This window comes from Hemiscyllium ocellatum, chromosome 28 (genome assembly GCF_020745735.1).
Source record: "Hemiscyllium ocellatum isolate sHemOce1 chromosome 28, sHemOce1.pat.X.cur, whole genome shotgun sequence".
In the NCBI taxonomy this organism is placed as follows: domain Eukaryota; kingdom Metazoa; phylum Chordata; class Chondrichthyes; order Orectolobiformes; family Hemiscylliidae; genus Hemiscyllium; species Hemiscyllium ocellatum.
In genome coordinates, this window is record NC_083428.1 from 3,337,537 (window position 1) to 3,359,643 (window position 22,107).

A 22,107-nucleotide genomic window follows, 5' to 3' on the forward strand; every position below is an offset into this window, starting at 1 on the left:
CACCTGCTCAAGGGGCAACTAGGGACAGGCAATAAATGCTGGGCCCAGTCAGCAACATCCATGTAATTCATAATGAATTTAGGAAAAAAGCATATTCCAGAGGCTCTCTGCTTCCTTGGAAATGAATTACCAACATTCCCCGACACGTTGATTTTGCTTCTGGAAGTCTGTGCAACAGCAAAGATTTGTGAGAATGTAGGATCCTACCCACCATTCGGTGTATTGTTTAAACTCCTGCCTCCCATTCCTCCTAGTCTGTCCCACTGGCATAATTTATCAATAGACACACTTTTTAATGAGTTTATAAAGTCCTGTGCAGTCACTTTTTGAGTATATTGTGTACTTACCGAGTGGAAACGGCAGTGAGCTCTGACTCCAGTTGGTCACTGGCCATTGTAAGCACATCTGGTTCTGGTGCAGTTTCCTATAAATGGAGCAGAGTCAATTAGCTCTGATTTATTTTTGGCAGTTTCTCTCTCCCCCCTGCCCCTTGGGGTATGATCCCTTGTTGATATCCACTGGACCTCCAATCCTGGTAGTTTATCAAAGTGACCGGATTTTGTCTGTAAGCCCACAAGTGGCACGATCTCTCTAAAGGAGCATCAAAACCTCAGACTGAAACCCTGACACATTGCAGAAGGTGGTGACTGGACAGTGGTCAGGAGCAGGAATACTGCCGTCCTATTAATAAGATGCCTGTGCACTGACGGGTAACCCTGCTCTTGGACATACCTCCTTGCTGCAGACTGGGGTAGGTTGCTGCTGTAGACAGTCATCTCTCTCCGCTTGCCAATGTGCAAGGAGTAGGATTGCAGCCTCCTCCTGGGACTTCTGTAATCGCAGCCTCTGCTCCAGGTCCCTCTTCTCCCTTTTAACCCAGCCCAGCTGACCCTTCAGCCAGGCCATCTCATCCTGAAGAGCCATCAGACAGGAGCAGAACAATAGACTGTCAACGTATGATTAGCTGTTTCATAACAAGTCAAACTCATTCCCCTAACCTATCCATATCTATTTGTAAATTTCTGATTTCTTACTTTCCTACCTATTTCAGTGTCACCTAGGGGCTGGGAGAGAGACTGGAGACACTGGGATTGTTCTCTTTAGAGAAGAAAATATTGAGGAGACATTTCAAGGTTTGTGCGAAGATTTGTAGCTCGGGTGCTCATTGTTGTGGTTCTGTTCGCCAAGCTGGGAGTTTTTGTTGCAAACGTTTCGTCCCCTGTCTAGTGACATCCTCAGTGCTTGGGGGCCTCCAGTGAAGCTTCAGCACAGAAGCGCTTCATAGGAGGCTCCCAAGCACTGAGGATGTCACCTAGAAAGGGGACAAAATGTTTGCAACAAAAACTCCCAGCTCGGCGAACAGAACCACAACAATGAGGAGACATTTAATGGAGACATTTTGCACATTGGTCAAAATTCTCAAGGGAAATCTGATGGAGTAAATAAGGGGAAATTGTTTATTGTGGCCGCTTGGGGAGGGTTGTGACCAGAGGGACACAGATGGAGAACAATCAGAAAAAAGAATCAGAGGTAGCGATGAAGACAAGTTCTTCCTCCTCAGTGAGCTGCTGTGATCAGGAATGTGCTGCCTGAAAGGATTCAGTAATACTTTTCAAAACAAGAGTATATAATGCAAAGCTATAGAGAAAGAGCGGGTGAGTGGGAACCAGCACAAGGGACTGAATAGCCTCCTGTTGTAAGAATCTACAGTTGGATGGCATGGTGGCTCAGTGTTTAGCACTGCTGTCTCACAGTGCCACGGACACAGGTTCAATTCCCGCTTCGGGCAACTGTCTGTGTGGAGTTTGCACATTCTCCCTGTGTCTGTGGGGGTTTCCTCTGGGTGCTCCAGTTCCCTCCCACATCACAAAGATGTGCAGGTTAGGTGAATTGACCATGCTAAACTGCCCATAGTGCGAGTGCATTAGTCAGGGTGAATGTAGGAGAATGGGTCTGGGCGGGTTGCTCTTCGGAGGGTCGGTGTGGACTTGTTGGGCCGAAGGGCCTGTTTCCACACTGTAGGGAATCTAATCTAATTCAGTAGGTTTGGGAGGAGGCTATTGAGCCCCTTTAGCCAGTTCGGACACTCAGGTCGAGGATGGCTGACCTGAAAATTAATTCCCTCACCTGCTTTGGTTGCCTACCCTTACTGCCCAACAAGAGTCTCCCCAGGGGTTCTCACCCTGACAGTCAGGAGTTCCTGCAGCACTTCCTTCTTCTCCATCTTATGTTGACGGACTGTTCTGGGCGACTGTGCACTGATCCCAGGGACAAGCAGACCCCGTACTGCTGCTCCAGACTCCCAGCTTTGGGACATTCCCTCGCCGTATCGCTTCAGGTGGGCTGGTATGTCTCCCACTTCCAGAACAGTTCTCATTACTGCAGCGTGGCTACCTCTGAGCCTCACAATGTCTCCTCTCAAGTGATTTGTGGTGTTGTCCCCTTCCAGCTCCCCAGCGAGGCTGAAAGACCCACAGGTTAGAGCATGAGAATGAGGGGCTGGAGTCTTCAAATCCTCTCCACCTTTAAACAGGACGATGGAGGTTCAGCTTTCTTCCTGCACTAACCCCATTTCCCTGAATTCCACCGGACTTCAGAAACCTATTGATGTCGGTCTCAAACATACTCAATGCCACAACCTTTATCCTCTCCTGGGACAGAGAATTCCTCAGGTTCTCAACTCTGAGGGAAGAACATTCTTCTCAACTCAGTCAGAAATGACACATATTTTGATTCCGAATTGCTGTCGATTCCCACATGGGGGAAGACCCTTTCAGGATCTACCCTGATCATCTCTCATTTTTCTCAACTCTGGGAATAATGGGCCCAGTCTGCTTGATCGTCCCCAGAGGATAATTCACTCAACCTAGGAGTTAGCCCTAGTGACCTAAGGACAATTATTACTTCCTGTCAGATCAGGAAATCTCCCCCCAAAATGCTGCTGAAGCCAGGAATGAGTGGGAAATTTCAAATCTGTGATTTTTGTATTTGTTGTTAAGAGAAAGATTTTTTTTTCTTTATTCATTCACAGGATGAGGGCCTTGCTGTCTAGGTCAGCATTTATTGTCCATTCCTACTGGCCCAGAGGGCATTTGAAAATTAACCACATTGTTGTGGGTCTGGAGTCATATGTAGGCCAGACCAGGTAAAGTTAGCAGTTTCCTTCCTTAAATGACATTAAAGAACCAGATGGGTTTTTCCAACAATCAACAATAGATTCATGGTCATCATTAGACTCTTAATTCCAGATTTTTATTGAGTTCAAATTCCACCATCTGCCGTGGTGGGATTCGAACCCAGGTCCCCAAAACATTATCTGGATCTCAGGATTAACATTCCAGTGATGGCCACTAGGCCATCAACTCCCCATTTACTAAGTAAACTGTTGAGACACCTCATATTTAACCTCACCTGCGCTGTGTGTATTCAGTTGGACCCTGATGATGATGATCAGTGTTTGGTAGATCAATACTGTGAACATCCTCAGCTGCTTCCCCTCCACCTTCCCCCAGCAATCCTTCCATATCCTTCCTGCCAAATCGCCCACCTCTGTCCACACACCGGTTTGCTGAAGACAAGGTTGGAGAAGCAATTAGTCACGACTGACCTTCCAGAACCATCCATGACCCACACTCAGTAAGTTACATTTATCTGATAGACAACAAAAGCAGAAATTGTTGGAAAAACTCAGCAGACTAGATTAGATTAGATTATCTTGTAGCATCTGTGGAGACTGAAACAGAGTCAATGCTCCAAGTCTAATGACCCTTCTTAACTGCTGGTAGCTGGGAAAAGGTTGGTATATTTGCTGAAGATGGGGCTGGGGGTTGTGTGTAGGGGGGAGGTGGAGTAAACGGTTGATGCAGAGGGAGCCCAGATTGACTGAAAAACACTGGGGCAGATTAAGGAATGGGGAAAGGTAATGGGGAAATGAATAGCTGCTATTGGGGACCAATGCCTGCCATTTCAACACACCACCCTGTTCCCTGGCCAACATCTCTGTCTCAGGCTTGCTGCAGTGCTGCAGGGAAAGTCAGCGCAAGTTGGAAGACCAGCACCTCATTTCCCGCTTGGGAACCCTGCAGTTTTCAGGACTCACCATTGAGTTCAGTAATTTCCAGGCCTGTGCACCTTCTCCTGTTTCCTTGCCCAAGAAGCCCACACCCCAGGCCTTGTGATCACATGGGATACTACCACACACAGGGCAAAAGTGGGTACTACAGATGCTGGAGATCAGAGTCAAGATTAGAGGAGTGCTGGAAAAGCACAGCAGGTCAGGCAGCATCCGAGGAGCAGGAGCCCTTCACTACTACCACACACAACCTATTGTCAGCCACTAATGGTCCCCATTAGCAGTTATTCATGGTCCTGGGCTGACCTTCGGTAATTCCTTTGTCTGCTCAGCTGTTTTTCTCTCTTTCTGGGCTCCAACTCCACCAGTCTGCAGCTCCACCATTTTACTCAGTTCCACTTACGTTTCTGGTGATTATGATTTTCTTGAGCTCCTCCCTCCTTTCCATTTTGTGATTTATTACTGCTTCTAGCAAGTTACTTGCACCCTCTATAGTGAGGCCCTGCTGAAATGTATCCATCAGATATATTGGCTCTTTCCTTATTTCCATTGTTAATTCTCCAGCTTCGCTTTTTATATGCTCTGTGTACGCTTTGTTGATGCTTCTTGGAGAAACACTTATTGCCTGTTTTATAGTTCTGTCTTGCTTTCCCTAATATTCCAATTATTCCCTTCTTATTAATTTTCTTACTCACTCAGCCAATCTCTGACCTACCATTGATCTCTGCATAATTATATAATTGCCCTTTTAGTTCGATACTATCTTTGACATTTCTTGTTAATTGTGAATTGTGGGTCTGTCCTTTGGAATATTTTTCACTCACTGGACTGTACCTATTCTGTGTACAGTATTCTGAAATACCCCATTGGTAGGTATCAGAATGAATCACGGACTAAGGGGGAGCGAGTGCAAGTTCTCAGGGTCCTGCTGGAGGGGAGTGCGCAGACCAGATTTACAAAGATGGCTCAGGAATGAGAAAGTTCAAAGATGAGGATGGATTGGGGAGGTTGGGACTGTTCTCCTCAGAGAGAAGAAGGCTGAGAGGGGATCTGATAGAGGTTTTCAAAATCATGAATGAACAGGGTAGTGTGGATGGGGAGAAACTGTTCCCACTTGTAAATGGGACATGAAGAAAGGGGTACAGGTGTTTCACAAAAGAAGGAAATGTGATGTGAGAACAGAACTTTTCCAGACAGATCTAAAAGTTGAAGTTCTAAATTGGAGAAAGGCCAATTTTGACGGTATTAGGCAAGATCTTTCAAAAGCTGATTGGGGGCAGATGTTCGCAGGGAAAGGGATGGCTGGAAAATGGGAAGCCTTCAGAAATGAGATAACGCGAGTCCAGAGAAAGTATATTCCTGTTAGGGAGAAAGGAAAGGCTGGTAGGTATATGGAATGCTGGATGACTAAAGAAAATGAGGTTTTGGTTAAGAAAAAGAAGGAAGCATATGAAGGGAATAGACAAGATAGATCGAGTGACTCCTTAGAAGAGTATAAAGGAAGTAGGAGTATACTTAAGAGGGAAATCAGGAGGGCAAAACGGGGACATGACATAGCATTGGCAATAGATTTAAGGAGAATTCAAAGGGTTTTTACAAATATATTAAAGACAAAAGGGTAACTGGGGAGAGAATAGGCCCCTCAAAGATCAGCAAGACGGCCTTGGTGTGGAGCCGTAGAAAATGAGGGAGATAATAAATGAATATTTTGCATCAGTACTTACTATGGAAAAGCACATGGAAAATATAGAATGTAGGGAAATAGATGGTGACATCTTGAAAAATGTCCATATTACAGAGGAGGAAGTGCTGGATGTCTTGAAATGCATAAAAGTGGATAAATCCCCAGGACCTGATCAGGTGTACCCTAGAACTCTGTGGGAAGCTAGGGAAGTGATTGCTGGGGCTCTTACTGAGATATTTGTATCATCGATAGTTACAGGTGAGATGCCGGAAGACTGGAGGTTGGTTGACATGGTGCCACTGTTTAAGAAGGATGGTAAGGACAAGCGAGGGAACTATAGACTGGTGAGCCTGACCTCGGTGGTGGGCAAGTTGTTGGAGGGAATCCTGAGGGACAGGATGTACATGTATTTGGAAAGGCAAGGACTGATTAGGGATAGTCAATATGGCTTTGTGCGTGGGAAATCATGCCTCACAAACTTTTGAGTGAGTTTTTTGAAGAAGTAACAAAGAGGGTGGATGAGGGCAGAGTGGTAGATGTGATCTATATGGACTTCAGTAAGGTGTTTGACAAGGTTCCCTATGGGAAGCTGATTTGCAAGGTTAGATCTCATGAAATACAGGGAGAACTGGCCATTTGGATACAGAACTGGCTCAAAGGTAGAAGACAGAGGGTGATGGTGGAGGGTTGTTTTTCAGACTGGAGGCCTGTGATCAATGGAGTGCCACAAGGATCGGTGCTGGGTCCACTACTTTTCGTCATTTATATAAATGATTTGGATGTGAGCATAAGAGGTATAATTAATAAGTTTGTAGATGACACCAAAATTGGAGATGTAGTGGACAGGGAAGAAGGTTACCTCAGATTACAACAGGATCTTGACCAGATGGGCCAATGCACCGAGAAGTGGCAGATGGAGTTTAATTCAGACATTTGCGAGGGGTTGCATTTTGGGAAAGCAAATCTTGGCAGGACTTATACACATAATGGTAAGGTCCTAGGGAGTGTTGCTGAACAAAGAGATCTTGAGGTGCAGGTTCATAGCTCCTTGAAAGTTGAGTCACAGGTAGATAGAATAGTGAAGAAGGCGTTTGGTATGCTTTCCTTTATTGGTCAGAGTATTGAGTACAGGTGTTGGGAGGTCATGTTGCGGCTGTACAGGACATTGGTCAGGCCACTGTTGGAATATTGCGTGCAATTCTGGTCTTCTTCCTATCAGAAAGATGTTGTGAAACTTCAGTTCAGAAAAGATCTACAAGGATGTTGCCAGGTTTGAAGGATTTGAGCTATAGGGAGAGGCTGAACAGGCTGGGGCTGTTTTCCCTGGAGCGTCGGAGGCTGAGGGGTGACCTTATAGAGGTTCATAAAATCATGAGGGGCATGGATAGGATAAATAGACAAAGTCTTTTCCCTGGGGTGGGAGAGTCCAGAACTAGAGGGCATAGGTTTAGGGTGAGAGGGGAAAGATATAAAAGAGACCTAAGAGGCAACCTTTTCACACAGAGGGTGGTACGTGTATGGAATGAGCTGCCAGAGGATGTGGTGGAAGCTGGTACAATTGCAACATTTAAGAGGCATCTGGATGGGTATATGAATAGGAAGAGTTTGGAGGGAGATGGGCCGGGTACTGGCATGCAGGACTAGATTGGGTTGGGATATCTGGTCGGCATGGATAAATTGGGCCAAAGGGTCTGCTTTTGTGCTGTACATCCCTATGACTCTGAGTCAGGGACTAGTAGGCACTAGAAATGTGGTGGAGTGGCTTCAACTGATCCATTTACGTAGAAACAATGTACAAGAAGATAGAGTGAAGGTTTCAGAATGGCACTAAGTCATGCTCATTGGCAGAGGTAATGGGCCGAATGGCCTTGGACAGCACCATGGCACACTGTCATTCAGAGGTGTGAAGGAGGAGGGACATTCCGTACCCACAGATGGAAAGAATTCCATGCACACCCCACCCCCACCCCACCACACCTTGTGTCTCTCCATCTCACCAGCGGTGTCCCTGTCGTCATCCCCTCCTCCCATTCGTCCAGCAGGTTCAAAGTTCATGCAGAGGTGAGCGATCTGAGGGGAGTGCACTAAGTTCACAGGATTTCTCATTGACATTGCTTACCCTGTGCCTCAGAGATCTCTGTCTCCAGGGAGCTCCCTTTAGTTTGAACCTCTGCCAGAAGCAGACCATAGACATCAACACACTCCTCGCTGGAAAACAAAGATTCAGACATTCATTCTGGAAGACTAATATGGAAAGGAAGTTATGTTAAAGTTCTGTCAGACCATTTGTGGTCTCAGTTTTTCAAAACCAGCCTCAGAGAGGCAGCTGAACATGCACAAAATGTTTACAAAGGTGGGTTTGGAATTGGGAGGGTCATGAGTATCAGGAGTGACCAGATGAGAACATGTTTCACTGAAACAAAGAGATTACCAAATTGAGGTTTTTAAGGATTTAAGAGGATGGTGCAGTTCGCCAGCGCAAGGGTCATGGACCAAGGAGAATTGCCAATAAATCCAAAGAATTTAGGAGGTAATTGGTTACTTACAGAGTGATGAGAATGTGGAACTCTCCACAAAGGAGATTGGTTGAAGTGAATAGTGTTGATTCATTTAAGGAGAACCTGGCAAAATGCAAATCCAACATTGTGGCACTGCCCCTCTGACAGTGCGGCACACCGTCAGTACTGACTCTCCGACAGTGCGGCACACCATCAGCACTGACTCTCTGACAGTGCAGCACTCCCTCAGTACTGACCCTCTGACAGTGCAGCACTCCCTCAGCACTGACCCTCCGGCAGTGTGACACTCCCTCAGTACTGACCTGTCCTGTAACCTGAGCTGTACTGTAAGCCCACCTGTACTGTAGAGCCAAGCGCAGTGCAGTGTCATTGGATTCGAGTCTCCCCAGTAACATACTGAGCCACTCGCAGTCTCCCTTGCATTCCTTCAGGACCCTGGAAAGCTGCTCATTGCGGCTCTTCCACTCATCGATGCAGCTGCAAAACGAAAAGCAAGTGTCGTGATAGAAAGAGAACTTAGCTCACTTCACACCCCTTCCTGAGTCACGCGTATGTCAGTCTTCTTCCATCATCACAGGGTGAAATACTGGAATCGTACCTCTCAGCAGCATCTTCAGCACAGCCTGCAGCAATTTAACAGTGTGTGACAGAGCCCCTTGGAATAGACCTCTTATTAAAATTCAAGTTCATGATGTTAAAGGGGCTCAGTTTAAGATACATGTTCGAGGGGCTGAATGGCCTACACCTGTTTCTAGAATAAGCCATGGGACAGAAAGCAGAGAGCAGGGGAGGATGGTGTTTTGCAGACAGAGAGGGAGGTACGCAGTGGTGCTCCCTCAGGGTCAGTATCTGGATCACTGCTCTTTCTAATATTTGCGACTGACCTGCAGTTGGGTGCACACAGGATAAGTTCAAAAGTTACAGGTGATAAAACACTCAGAAATATAATAAAGGATAGGGTCAAACTTCAGGAGAACAGAGAAAGTTACTGATGACTGAGATCAATGTCGTAGAGTATGCAGTGACTTTTTTGAGAAGATTGAGATGAAGCAATACAAATGAAATAATCAATTTTCAACAGGGTGGAGGAACAGAGAGACCTGGGGATATATTTACACAAGTCATTGAGGGTAACAGTGACAAGTTGAGAAGATTGTTTAGAAGTAGCACTTGACATTAACAGGGGGATAGAGAACAAAAGCCAGCAAGTTACGCTAAACCTTTCTCAATCACTGGTGAGACCTCAGCTGGTTCCCAGCAGCAGAAAGTTCAGTAACGAGAGAGAGAGAGAGAGAAATCTAAGACAATTCATTCAGAAAACAAAATGAGGGGAGCTTTTTTCACGCGGTGAGTTGTGAAAGGAGGCAGAATCGATAATAATGTTGAAAAAGGTTGCTGTATTTCCAGAGATAAGTGATCTGGGGTAAAGTTACTGGGGGCAGGATGAGGTGAGATGGTTCAGTAAAATGTCATAGAGCTGAAAGTGATAATCGAACCGGCCTCGTCCTGCATTGCCTGATCCCACAGTTCATGAACAGGGCCCACCTCAATTATCCCCAAGGAATCAGGAAGGTTAGTCACAAATCCCAGTCTAATCAGCAAGGTCACCTCCAGAAAATTCCTTGGAATTAAACCAGTTTCTTACTTCCTCAGCTGATCTGCTTCTCTTCCTGAATCCTGAATCCTTACTCTGGAAACGTTGGATCCGTATCTGCAAAGGAACTGGAAAATGTCTTGGATGCCAGAACAATCCTGGAATGACTGGATCAACCTTTCGACCATGAGCCCTGGATCCTGAAGCACAAACCAGGGCCAAGTGTGAAGATTGACTATGTCGGTTTGTTACCCTGTCCCTGTCTCCCTCCACCTAGCCCACATCTGACTGACAAGCCCCGCGCAGCTGTACACAGCCACAGTCTGCATCTTCAAAGTCAGTCTTGTGTTTCATCTTGTGAACAGTATGTCTGTGTACCCCCTAACAGACCTGCTCAATGTACCAGCACTGCATCTTAGCAAGTAAACTGAGGGATAAACGGTCTCATACTCCATCTAACCCTGGGACCACTTAAAGCATGACACTCTTCTAGTAGCATGTCACCTTATAGGTGAACATTAACCCAGACACCTACGCCTGAGAAATGTGATGCTTGTACCAAATAGTTCACAGCAACAAAGCTCTGTTGGACTCTTCAATACCATGATATCCGTGCCCAATTATTTATTTACAATGGGATACCATGAGAATTAACACACCATCCTGTTGCAAGCAAACTCACACCATGGTTTCTTTATTCCGAAATGAATGTCTCGACAAGCACTCATTCCTCCATGTTCATTCCAAACCCCCAGCCCCACCCCGAGCTCCTGTTCCGTGTGGGCTCCTCCCAGCATGGCCAACCTATTTTCAGCTATCTACATGTCTCCCATCAGCATTTATCTTCCACTCAGCTTATCATTAACCCCTTTGTTTGCCTGTCCTTTCTCTCTCTCTCTCTCTCTCTCTCAGCTCTCTCCCCAAGTAATCCACTCACACTCCTGCTACCTCCCTGTGAACAGTATAAATACCACCAGTTCTCAGCTGCTTTCAGTTCTGAAGGAGCATTACTGGACTCAAATGTTAACTCTGTCTCTGCCCAACACCTCCCCCTCCCTCCCCCCAACTTTGTCACAGATGCTGCCAGACCCACTGAGCTTATCCAGCCCTTCCTGTTTTTGTTTCAGCTTTCCAGTCTCCTCAGTTCTTTGTTCTGATTTACTGCTTCCTTGTTTCTCCTGAGACGTACATTGTTCCCAAGAGCCTGAAGCTCAGTGTTGATTGTGCTGCATCCAGTTGTGCCCGTGTCCATGATACTAGGGAATGGGCTGGGGGGTGGTGAGGTCGTCACGTTCTGCTGCAGACTCTGGAGACATGACAGCAGGTCATCAGCCTGACACAGAAACAGGGAACAGGGAACAGTCAGTCAGCATCTAATCGCACCGAAACCTTCCAATGCACACACACACACACACACACACACACACACATGCATACGCACACATGCACACGCAGACACACATACACACACACGTGCGTGCACACGCACATACACACATGCACACACACACCATGCACACACACACGTGCAGACATTGACACACACACATTGACACATAAACATGCACACACACATGCACACTTTCTCACACACTCACACACACTCTCACACACACACACACTCTCTCACACATACACTCATACACACGTATGTGCACACACACGCACTCACACACTGTCACATACATGCTCATACACGCACACACATGCACACATACATACACACACACGTGTGCACACATACTCTTTCACACAAATGCGTGCACACTCTCACACATGCACACACACGCACGCATACACACTCTCACACACACTCTCTTTCACACTCACACACTCTCTCTCACAGACACACACTCACACTCTCTCTCACACACACTCAAACTCTCTCTCTCTTTCTCTCTCACATACACACACACACACAGACAAACAAGCACGCACACTCCAATAATCACACATAGCATTGAAAATATAAATAATCAAAATGCTATGAGCACAGTGATTTTAAATCACAAACACTGCCTGTTGGTGACATACTGCCAGTCAAATCTTGATGGGACACTGTCGAGGTAGCATTACTCTGAATCTTACCCCATGCTTCCCCTGAGCTGGGAGTATTTGATGGGTACAGTATAGAGAGAGCTTTACTCTGTACCCAGCGCCGTGCTGTCCATCGCCTTAGAGTGTTTGATGGTGGCAGTGTGGAATTCAATCCCTACAGTGTGGAAACAGGCCATTTGGCCCAACAAATCCACACAGACCCTCCGAAGATTAATCCACCCAGACCCTTTCCCCTACCCTATTATCCTATATTTACTCCTGACTAATGCATCTAACCTACACATCCCTGAACACTATGGGCAATTTAGCATGGACAATTCACCCTAACCTGCAGATCTTTGGACTGTGGGAGGAAACTGGAGCACCCAGACGAAACCCACGCAGACACAGGGTGAATGTGCAAACCCCACACACCCTAGGCTAGAATTGAACCCGGTTCCCTTGCACTGTGAGGCAGCAGTACTAAGGGAGTTTTACTCTGTATCTAATCACATATTGAGGATGTTGGATGGAAACTAGTAACTCTACACTGGAGTTCTGAGGAAGGGTCATACTGGACTTGAAACATTAATGCTCTTCCTCTCTCCACAGAGGCTGCCAGACCGATCGAGTGTCTTAGGTTTCCGTGTTTGTTTCTGTATCACTAGCAGCATGCCCTCCTCTCTGTGCCCATTCTCTGACTGATTTATCCCACTCACACTGCTCTTTCACCACTAGTGCCCTGCAAACCTCTCTCCTCCCATCGTTTCTCCCATTCCCCTTTGGATGTTCCTGTTCAATCCGCTTCCCCCACCCTTCACAGCAAAGCATTGGAAATCGAGTCACACTGACTCTGCCCAGCCTCTGTGATACTACCCGAAGGAGGCCATTCAGCCTTGATGCCTGTGCTTGGTGACAGCGTATGGGAAAGGATGGAGAGTGAGTAACTTGCCTTGAGCTGGAGTTTGTCCCTGTCCTGCTGAATCCCAGCGAGGGCACTGGAAACCCGCCACAGTTCCTGGTCCTTCTGGACAAGCTGGTCAGACAGATGTTGATTCTTCTCCCTCAGACAATCCAGTTCGGCCTCCCTTTGGCTCCTCTCCTCCTGCAACTCAGGGCTCAGGTCAACACCCAACTCCTGCTCCACCTCCTCGATCGTCTGCAGGGATGGGGAGAGGTTTGTGGCCACAATCAGGCACACATATAACCCACAGCAACATCTCATCCCATTCACACCATTGGATTGTGTAGCTGTGTCCCAGGAGGCAATGTGGTCTAAACACTCTCATTCCCTGGGGTGGGTGCGGGAACAGATACTGATGGGGTGGGTAAGAGCATCATGGGGGAAAGAGGCAACTGGTACAAGGGGAACTGGAAGCCCCATCACCTCCCCCGCTACCCCCACTTCACTGGGTGCTGAGAATGAGGGACTGCACGTGGAAATGTTACACTGGAGCAGGCTGAGGGCATTCAGCCCCTCAAACCCATTCTTCTACATAATGAGAGAATGACTAATCTGTGACCCACCTCTACCTCCTTCTTCCATCCTCCCAGGAGAAAGTGAGGGCTGCAGATGCTGGAGATCAGAGCTGAAAATGTGTTGCTGGAAAAGCACAGCAGGTCAGGCAGCATCCAAGGAACAGGAGATTCGACGTTTCAGGCATAAGTCCATCCTCCCACCCCATTATTCATATCCCTTCATTTCTATAGTTACTGACGCTCAGTAGCAGTAGTGTGCACTATCTACAAAATGCACTGCAGGAATTCACCAAAGATCCTCAGGCAGCGCCTTCCCAACTCACAACCACCTCTATCTAGAAGGACAATGGCAGCAGTAACATGAGAACATCACCCCCAACCAAGTTTCTCCTCAAGCCACTCACCCCCCTGACTCGGAAATATATTGCCATTCCTTCGCTGTCACTGGGTCAAAATCAAGAATTGGGAGAAAGTGAGGTCGGCAGATGCTGGAGCTTAGAGTTAAGAGTGTGGTGCTGGAAACACACAGCAGGTCAGGCAGCATCCGAGGAGCAGGGGAGTCAACGTTTAGGGCATAAGCCCCTCATCAGGAATCTGCCCGAAATGCCGATTCTCCTGCTCCTCGGATGCTTCCTGACCTGCTGAGCTTTCCCAGCACCGCACTCCCAAAATCAGGAATTCCCTCCCTCAGGACATTGTGGATGAACCCACAGGACAGAGTTTGCAGGGGTCCAAGAAGGCAGCTCACCCCCACCTTCTCACGGGAGCAACTTGACTGGCTCAGCTCGTGGCGCCCATGCCCCACAAGTGAATATAAAATCTATCAATCTCAGTTTTTAAATAAACAATATTGATTGCTATTTGCAAAAGAGATTTCCAAGTAGTACCATCCTTTATGTGTCAACATGGTTCCTGAAAGTCTGGCTTGAATCCCTCGATTCTGCCCCAAGTCCTTGTTTCCCCAACCAATAAAAATTGTTTCTCTTTAGCTTCTGCACCTCCTCCTCTAGCTCTATAATTAACTCTTTGCCACCTGAATTCCTGACAGTAACATCTTATGAGGAACAGCCCAGCAACTGGATATTCACTCCAATAATTGTAAATTCATGATAGTCTCCACAACTCAACTTCTTTCTGTCCCGCTCCACAAATCCCTTGTTCCTTCTCTGTCATTTTAGCGATCAAGTTTCCACTTAAACCCACATAATTTTCTGCTTCAACTTCTCTGGGGTAATGGGTTCCACGTCCTCACCACTCTCTGTATAACCATGTTCCTCCTAAATTCTTAACTTAATCCATTGTAAAGTAAGGTGTGAGATTTATACATTTATTTTTATCATTTTGGAGTTAGCATTTTGAAATAGTGGCATAAGGGATTGATTAGTTTTACGAAGGGTTTAAAAAGCGTAAATGATTGAACAGTCCTTTCCAAGACTGACTTAATTTAGCTTATGTCAGGGAATGGGACCACCTGGAATGTTGTGTGGTTGTTTACAACAGGTGAAGTAAACATTGAAGGCCATAACATTATTTTTGGCTTGGAATAATAAAATAAAACAGACGTTAGGGTAATTCCAAAGAGATCAGGCCAGGGTCATGAACAAATATAGTTTGTCTCCTTGAAAGTTGTATCAAACAGTAAGGAAAAAGTTAAGCATAAAGTTTACTTTGTGAAATTTCCAAACCAGCAGTGTTTAGTTAGAAATCTGTATTTTACTAGAAACTGAGCAAGTCTAAGCTCTCTGTTTTGTGAGACTTATGGATGAAGACTTCATGATTGACATGAAAAGACTCAGGAGACACAGTTAAGTCAAACTTATACATTTGGTTCAAAGGGGTGTCCCCAGATTGAAATGTATAAAATGGACAGTGCTTGACAAATGGGGTGAGCCTTTATTTGTCTAAGTTTATTTTTAAGATCTTCCAAACAGTGATCTAACCCTAGATAGCTTAGTTTGTTTCCTTTTGTTTTCATCTTTTGTATAATAAACATTTGTTTTATTGTTAAAGACAGCTTTGTACAACTTTGTTTCAGTAAATGACCATCACATTGATAAAAAATATCTATCAAGCCAGATATCATTCAATATTATAATCAGCTGGGATTAGAACACAATAACTGACAATACTATCTTTACACCTCCTTGTTCCAGACTCCATCAAAAGAGGAAACAAAACCTATAAATCTACCACAGAGAATAAATTCAACATTTGGAAGGTCTCCTCTTAATCTTCTCTTTCTCCAACCGTTCTGAGTCACAGTGAAACATTCCACTGTCCAAACCCTGACCAAGTTCCCTTTGTCCTTACCTGAGTGACCAGTGACCAGTGTGCCAGTGCTGACTGTTCTTCCTCACCAGGGTCAGCACAGCACAATGGGATCTCTGTTCTGCAGATGCGCACTGTCTCCTCCAGCTCTGTCAATACCTGCTGCAGTTTCTGTGGCAGCTCACCGGGTTCACCTGCAACAAACAGAGAGATGAAAGGAGGGTAATGGGGGGAGTGAGGAAACCCCAGCCTGACATCGAAGGCAGTAAATCACAGCCTCATGGTGAGAGTATACCAGAATCAACATCCACAACTGCATTTATAAAGCGCATTTAAAGTCGTGAAACATCCCAAGATGCTGCATAGTTTTTAAACACACTCAGCCAGAAGGAGACATTAGAAACAAGAGAATAAACATTTGATCAAAGAAATAGGATTAAAGAGTATTTAAAAGAGGAGGGAGAGGTACAGAGATGGGAGGGATGGAGATGGAGGTGGAATTCTTGAGGTTTGTAATCACAATTCATTTGGGAAGAATGGACCAATAATGGAACATCACCATTCCACAATCCATCACAAGTGTGTAGCTACCCAAAGAAATGACCAGCTGACCACGTTGCTTGACAGAGTTCTATCCAGGACAAAAGCATTTCATACCAGGTTTTGTCATTGACGTGAAAATAACTCTATGTATTGTAAACAAACCTACTCCTTAACAAAACAACCATCCAACTTGATCTGTGGTCCTTTAAAAGACTCACACTCATTCACAAATAAGAGAGACAAAACACAGACAGTTTGACTCAAGTATTAGGGGTGGGAAATATAGAGAGGGAAAACACATGTCAATCAAAGTGCTCTTCACAAATATGGGATGATTTGTTGCTCACAGGGTTGTGATTATAACACTGATGACACAATGTTGTCAGTTGAGTAATTGTTGATCTTTGTCATGATTGGAACCAGTTGACTCTGAGATCCTTGATTGGGGTTGGAAATCTGGGCCAATCAGGGAGCCCTGGCTGACTGTTATAACCGTGTGATACCAGGAGATGTGGAATCTCCTCAGTTCAGGAGACTGACTTCAGTGTACTGTCCACTCAAAAATAAGGAGTGTTTTGGTGATGAGATACTGGCCCCTGGGCAGTTATTTCAAGTACAGGTCTAACCATTTTTAATTTTAAAATAAAAGGTAATGTAGAATTTCCTCAGTTCAGGAGACTGACTCCAAGCTGACTGGTCACAGCCAGTGTACTATATACAAATAAATAAAGGCTGACCTGGTGTTAGGATACTGACCTCAGTTATTTCATCATTGATTCAGTAGCTGATCAGTTGTACCTAGGTCTTTCCTAGTGTTGGGAGTCTTTCTCTAGAATCTTTCAGTTCTTTTTGTCTTTTTCTCACAGAGAGAGAAGTATGAGAAATGTGTTTGCTTGCAAGCTGTTCAGGATTTCTTTGCGGGCACTACCTCACAGACCTGTGAAGATGCTAATCCCGAAAGCTGCTGCTGGACAGATTCCCTTTTAATAGAAAGATTTCTGCTGCTAATCTGACACCCACCTTAATGGTGCAAAAAGTAACAAAGCCTTGTACAGCTAATGTGTACACCACACAGTCCCACTTGAATTTCAAGTCACAAATAGACAGTATTTCTGGTACTTTTAGCTAGATACCAGTGTATCGTTTATTGTGTAAAAGGAATAAAATATTACATCAGAGCTCAGACAGTTAAAGTGACAACCACCATCGACAGTCCAAGGAAAATAAGGCTCCTGGAGGTTTGTGGGGCTGAAGGAGATTGCAGAGATGGAAAGGGACAGATTCTGATCAATCCTGAGAAAGGTTGGATATTAACTTGACTTCACTCCCAAAAAGATTCCAGAAATTCTCTCCTGTATAGGGGAAACTACAGGATCGAATGGCAATGTCTTAAAGTGGATCTATCTCCTTCATATCTCACTCCAAGAATGTTGAGGCTCAGAGTGTGGGACAGGCACGAGATGCCAAACTAGACGTCACTATTTCAACAACTGCTTGTTAGATTGATTCCCAGACAAGATCTCCAGCTTTGATTACAGTCAATTCCTCTGGTTTAACTACATACCAACAGGTCAGGGGGCTCGACGTTTCAGGCTGACCTGACGGGTTTTCCTGCGAGGAAAGTATTTTGAAATGTGATGTTACAATCCTCACTGTGATCAACTTACTAAAACTTCTGCTGCAACCATATAATCGACACCATTCAAAAATTAATTAATAGACAAAGAGTACATCAAATAAAAGGCGAGGTTTCACTTGGAGTAGTTAGTCCAATGTAGATACACCATCTGTAGTTCTCACATGACACCCTGTCCCAGTGTAGTATTGTGTGCGATCTTACAACATTTTCAACTCATGTATCATTGTGTACCATCATTCATTCCCATTCTATTGGCCCAGTCATCCTTATTTGCTTCACCAATGATCCCTCCTCCATCATAAGATCACTCAACATTCTGACTTGGAAAATCTCGCCGTTCTTTCAGTGTCACTGGGTCATAATCCTGAAATTCCCTCCCTAAGGGCATTGTGGGTCTACCTATAGCACATGGAGTGCAGCAGTTCAAGAAGGCAGCTCATTCCCCCACCTTCTCAAGGGGGGCAACTAGGGATGGGCAATTAAATGCTTTCCCAGCCAGTGATGCCCACATCCCATAAGTGAATAAAGAAATAGTTCCAGTCCTTGAATTCACATTCATCAGCCATTGTATTCCATCTGAACTCCCTCAACCTTATTAGTGTTAACAGGTGCTCAGCTATGAACCCTCTCACACTCAGATCATGTCAATTCTGATAGCTTAGAATCCCCACAGACTCCCTTTTCAGACCCTATATAGAACTTGCACAACTGAAATAGCAGCAGTGGGGCTCCCCCAATTCACAACCACTTGCTCTTCCTGTCCTTGACTCTCTTTCCTTTCCAACATATAACACATGCAGGAAGTAACACAGCCCCTGCTGCATTCCCATATAACCGTCAAACATCAGGATCTGTTCCAATATGTCTGCCACAAAACATACACTGAGATCTTACACCACTAAAAATTATTTTTCTATTTATCCTTTTCCTTGTTAGTTTTTCATCCCCATAGCAACCTAGAGTCACATGGGCATTTCTTTGAACTGAGCCGCCTGCTTGGAAATCTTTTTGGAATATTTCCAAGTTGCACTGTAGTTTTAAAAGAGAGGTTGTACAGAAAACAAAATACAGATTTTTCCCAAAGTCATTGGAACAGCAAGCTCCCAGAAACACAGCAAGTAATGTGTTTTCTTGGTGTTGAGTGGGTGGTAAATATTAACTGACCACAGACAGCTCCCCTGCGATTCTCTTTTCAATCAAGCAGAGAGATGGGCAATTCATTTCAGGTCTCAATCAGAAGTTGGTAACTCTGTCAAGGAGACACTCTTCCTGTACTGGGAAAAGACGCCACTCCCACCCCCTGGATAATCACCGAGGTCTTGCTTACGTACCAGCACTCCCTGGTAGTTGACAAGGTTGTCCTGGGCAATTGGAGACTGTTGGTTGACTTGGGTCTGGATGGAGACACGTGTTGTTTTCAAAATACAGAGAGTCACTAATGTCTGAGAAAGTGTCCAGGTATTCATCTTCCTCCCTGCACAGGAAAATAAGGGAAAATGTCAGTGAACTGACAGTGAGCAAAGTGCACCGACGTTGTCTGGAGATGGGGGTCCAGCCATTGGGATGTCAATGGAAATAACAAAGCTCAGCTGGAAGGAGAACTGGACTTGGAGTGGATCAGCAGTGAGCAGCTCTCACCACAGGAGGGTGCTGTTACCTGTGATTTCAGCCAAACTTTGTAAAGGCAGCGGTCAGTCTGAGTTGGTGTGGAATGGTCACTCTGGGCTTGTCACTCTCAAAGGGTTGTTCTGGACAGAGTGATTGGTCATGGGATGGACATTCAGTACTGGTCATCTGGGCTGGTCACCCTAAGCTTATTATTCCTTTTCGGTCACTCCAGACCAATCACCCTCTTGGTCACTCAAAGAGAGAGTGGAGTATAATCAGGGGAAGGTCATGGTTATGGGTTGGTTTTGCTGATTGGAGATAGGAATTTGTTTCCTTCATGGGATGTGGGTGTCATTGGGAAGGCAGGTATTTATTGTCCCTCCATAATTGCCCCTGTCTTGCTCAGTCTTTTCAGAGTCAACTACATCACTCTGGGTCTGGAGTCACGTGTTGGCCAGACCAGGTAAGGACAGCAGATTCCCTTTCCTAAAGTACATTTGTGACCTGGATGGGTTTTTAATGTCAATGCTTCTCATTTGCATTTATTTCAGATTTTACTGAATTCCAATTTCACCATCTGCCGGGGGTGGGGGTGGGGGGGAGGGGTGGGGGTGCAGTGGGGAGGGGTGTGTGGATTTGAACATTAACCTAACCTCATGGATTGCTTGTCCTGTGATATGAACTTCAGCCCTTCTGACATTCTGCGGTTGTGAAAGGCTCTATATCGATGTAAGTTTCCTCTCTTATGTGCCTGACATTAACTGTAGCTGAATTGGCAGGAAGGAGCTGACAGATGGGTGTGAGTCCTGCAAGAGTACATTCCGATATTTTCTTGGTCAAATTAGCCCACTGGGTCTTTGGGACTAATGCTCCATTGCCCTCCTCCCCCCTCCCCCAGAATTGGAGTGAGGGGAACAGAAATCTGTGTTCACCTGATGGTTGATACTGTCAGTCTATCAATCTTCCGATTCAACTCAGCAATAACAACAAGTAACTCTGTGATCTGCTCCTCATAGTGGAGAACAGTTAATGCCTCTTCCTCCGGTGGTGTCTCTGTCTTCACATCCAACAGGCAGTCTGGACCCTGCACCAACAGAAAGAAACAATATTCACACCATGGTACAGCAGTGGGCAGTGAGGCTTTGCGTGTGGGTATGTGAGGGGTCCATGTGTGACCAGTCCATGTGTGTGACCAGTCCGTGTGTGTGACCAGTCCGTGTGTGTGACCAGTCTGTGTGTGACCAGTTCAAGTGTGTGACCAGCCCATGTGTGTGACCAGTTCATGTGTGTGACCAGTCCGTGTGTGTGACCAGTCCGTGTGTGTGACCAGCCCATGTGTGTGACCAGTTCATGTGTGTGACCAGTCTGTGTGTGTGACCAGTCCGTGTGTGTGACCAGCCCATGTGTGTGACCAGTTCATGTGTGTGACCAGTCCGTGTGTGTGACCAGTTCATGTGTGTGACCAGTTCATGTGTGTGACCAGTCTGTGTGTGTGACCAGTCCGTGTGTGTGACCAGCCCATGTGTGTGACCAGTTCATGTGTGTGACCAGTCCGTGTGTGCGACCAGTCCGTGTGTGTGACCAGCCCATGTGTGTGACCAGTTCATGTGTGTGACCAGTCCGTGTGTGCGACCAGTCCGTGTGTGTGACCAGCCCATGTGTGTGACCAGTTCATGTGTGACCTATCCATCCATTACATAATAAAAGACTGTCCTTATGTACCTTGAAGGTAGAAGACAGAGGGTGGTGGTGGAGGGTTGTTTTTCAGACTGAAGGCCTGTGACCAGTGGTGTGGCATAAGGATTGGTGCTGGGTCCACTGCTTTTTGTCATTTATATGAATGATTTGGATATAAATATAGAAGGTACAGTTAGTAAGTTTGCAAATGACACCAAAGTTGGAGGTGTAGTGGACAGCTAAGAAGGTTACCTCAGATTACAACAGGATCTTGACCAGATGGGCCAAGGGGAGAAAGTGAGGTCTGCAGATGCTGGGGATCAGAGCTGAAAATGTGTTGCTGGAAAAGCGCAGCAAGTCAGGCAGCATCCAAGGAGCAGGAGAGTCGACGTTTCGGGCATGAGTCCTTCTTCAGGACCTGCTGCGCTTTTCCACCAACACATTTTCAGATGGGCCAATGGGCTGAGAAGTGACAGAAAGACTTTAATTTAGAAAAATGCAAGGTGCTGCATTTTGCAAAGGCAAATCAGAGCAGGACTTATTCACTTAATGGTAAGGTCCTGGGGAGTGTTGCTGAACAAAGAGACCTTGGAGTGCAGGTTCATAGCTCCTTGAAAGTAGGGTCACAGATAGATAGGATAGTGAAGAAGGCATTTGGTATGATTTCCTTTATTGGTGAGAGTATTGAGCACAGGAGTTGGGAGGTCATGTTGCGGCTGTACAGGACATTGGTTAGGCCACTTTTGGAATATTGCATGCAATTCTGGTCTCCTTCCTATCAGAACGATATTGGGAAACTCGAAAGGGTTCAGAAAGGATTTATAAGAATGTTGCCAGAGTTGGAGGTTTTGAACTATAGGGAGAGGCTGAACAGGCTGGGGCTGTTTTCCTTGGAGTGTCAGAGGCTGAGGGGTGACCTTATAGAGGTTTATAAAATCTGAGGAGCATGGATAGGGTAAATAGGCAAAGTCTTTTCCCTGGAGTGGG

General features: G+C 45.7%; 1 protein-coding gene across 3 annotated transcripts in view; it reads right to left on the reverse strand.

The window, feature by feature from the left end:
* Window positions 1-22,107, reverse strand: part of LOC132828938 (colorectal mutant cancer protein-like) — a 32,718-nt gene that overhangs the window by 6,068 nt on the left and 4,543 nt on the right. Inside the window, exons 2-13 of one of the 3 annotated variants that reach the window (XM_060846151.1) lie at window positions 20,376-20,527; window positions 19,167-19,309; window positions 15,696-15,847; window positions 12,859-13,065; window positions 11,059-11,202; window positions 9,921-10,069; window positions 8,612-8,752; window positions 7,876-7,964; window positions 3,412-3,568; window positions 2,183-2,462; window positions 733-912; window positions 348-424 (exon numbers count right to left, since the gene is read on the reverse strand). In XM_060846151.1, the coding sequence (XP_060702134.1) occupies window positions 348-424; window positions 733-912; window positions 2,183-2,462; window positions 3,412-3,568; window positions 7,876-7,964; window positions 8,612-8,752; window positions 9,921-10,069; window positions 11,059-11,202; window positions 12,859-13,065; window positions 15,696-15,847; window positions 19,167-19,309; window positions 20,376-20,527 (1,871 nt within the window). The remainder of the gene's footprint in view (window positions 1-347; window positions 425-732; window positions 913-2,182; window positions 2,463-3,411; window positions 3,569-7,875; window positions 7,965-8,611; window positions 8,753-9,920; window positions 10,070-11,058; window positions 11,203-12,858; window positions 13,066-15,695; window positions 15,848-19,166; window positions 19,310-20,375; window positions 20,528-22,107) is intronic. The other 2 variants (XM_060846153.1, XM_060846152.1) reach the window with 2 other exon arrangements.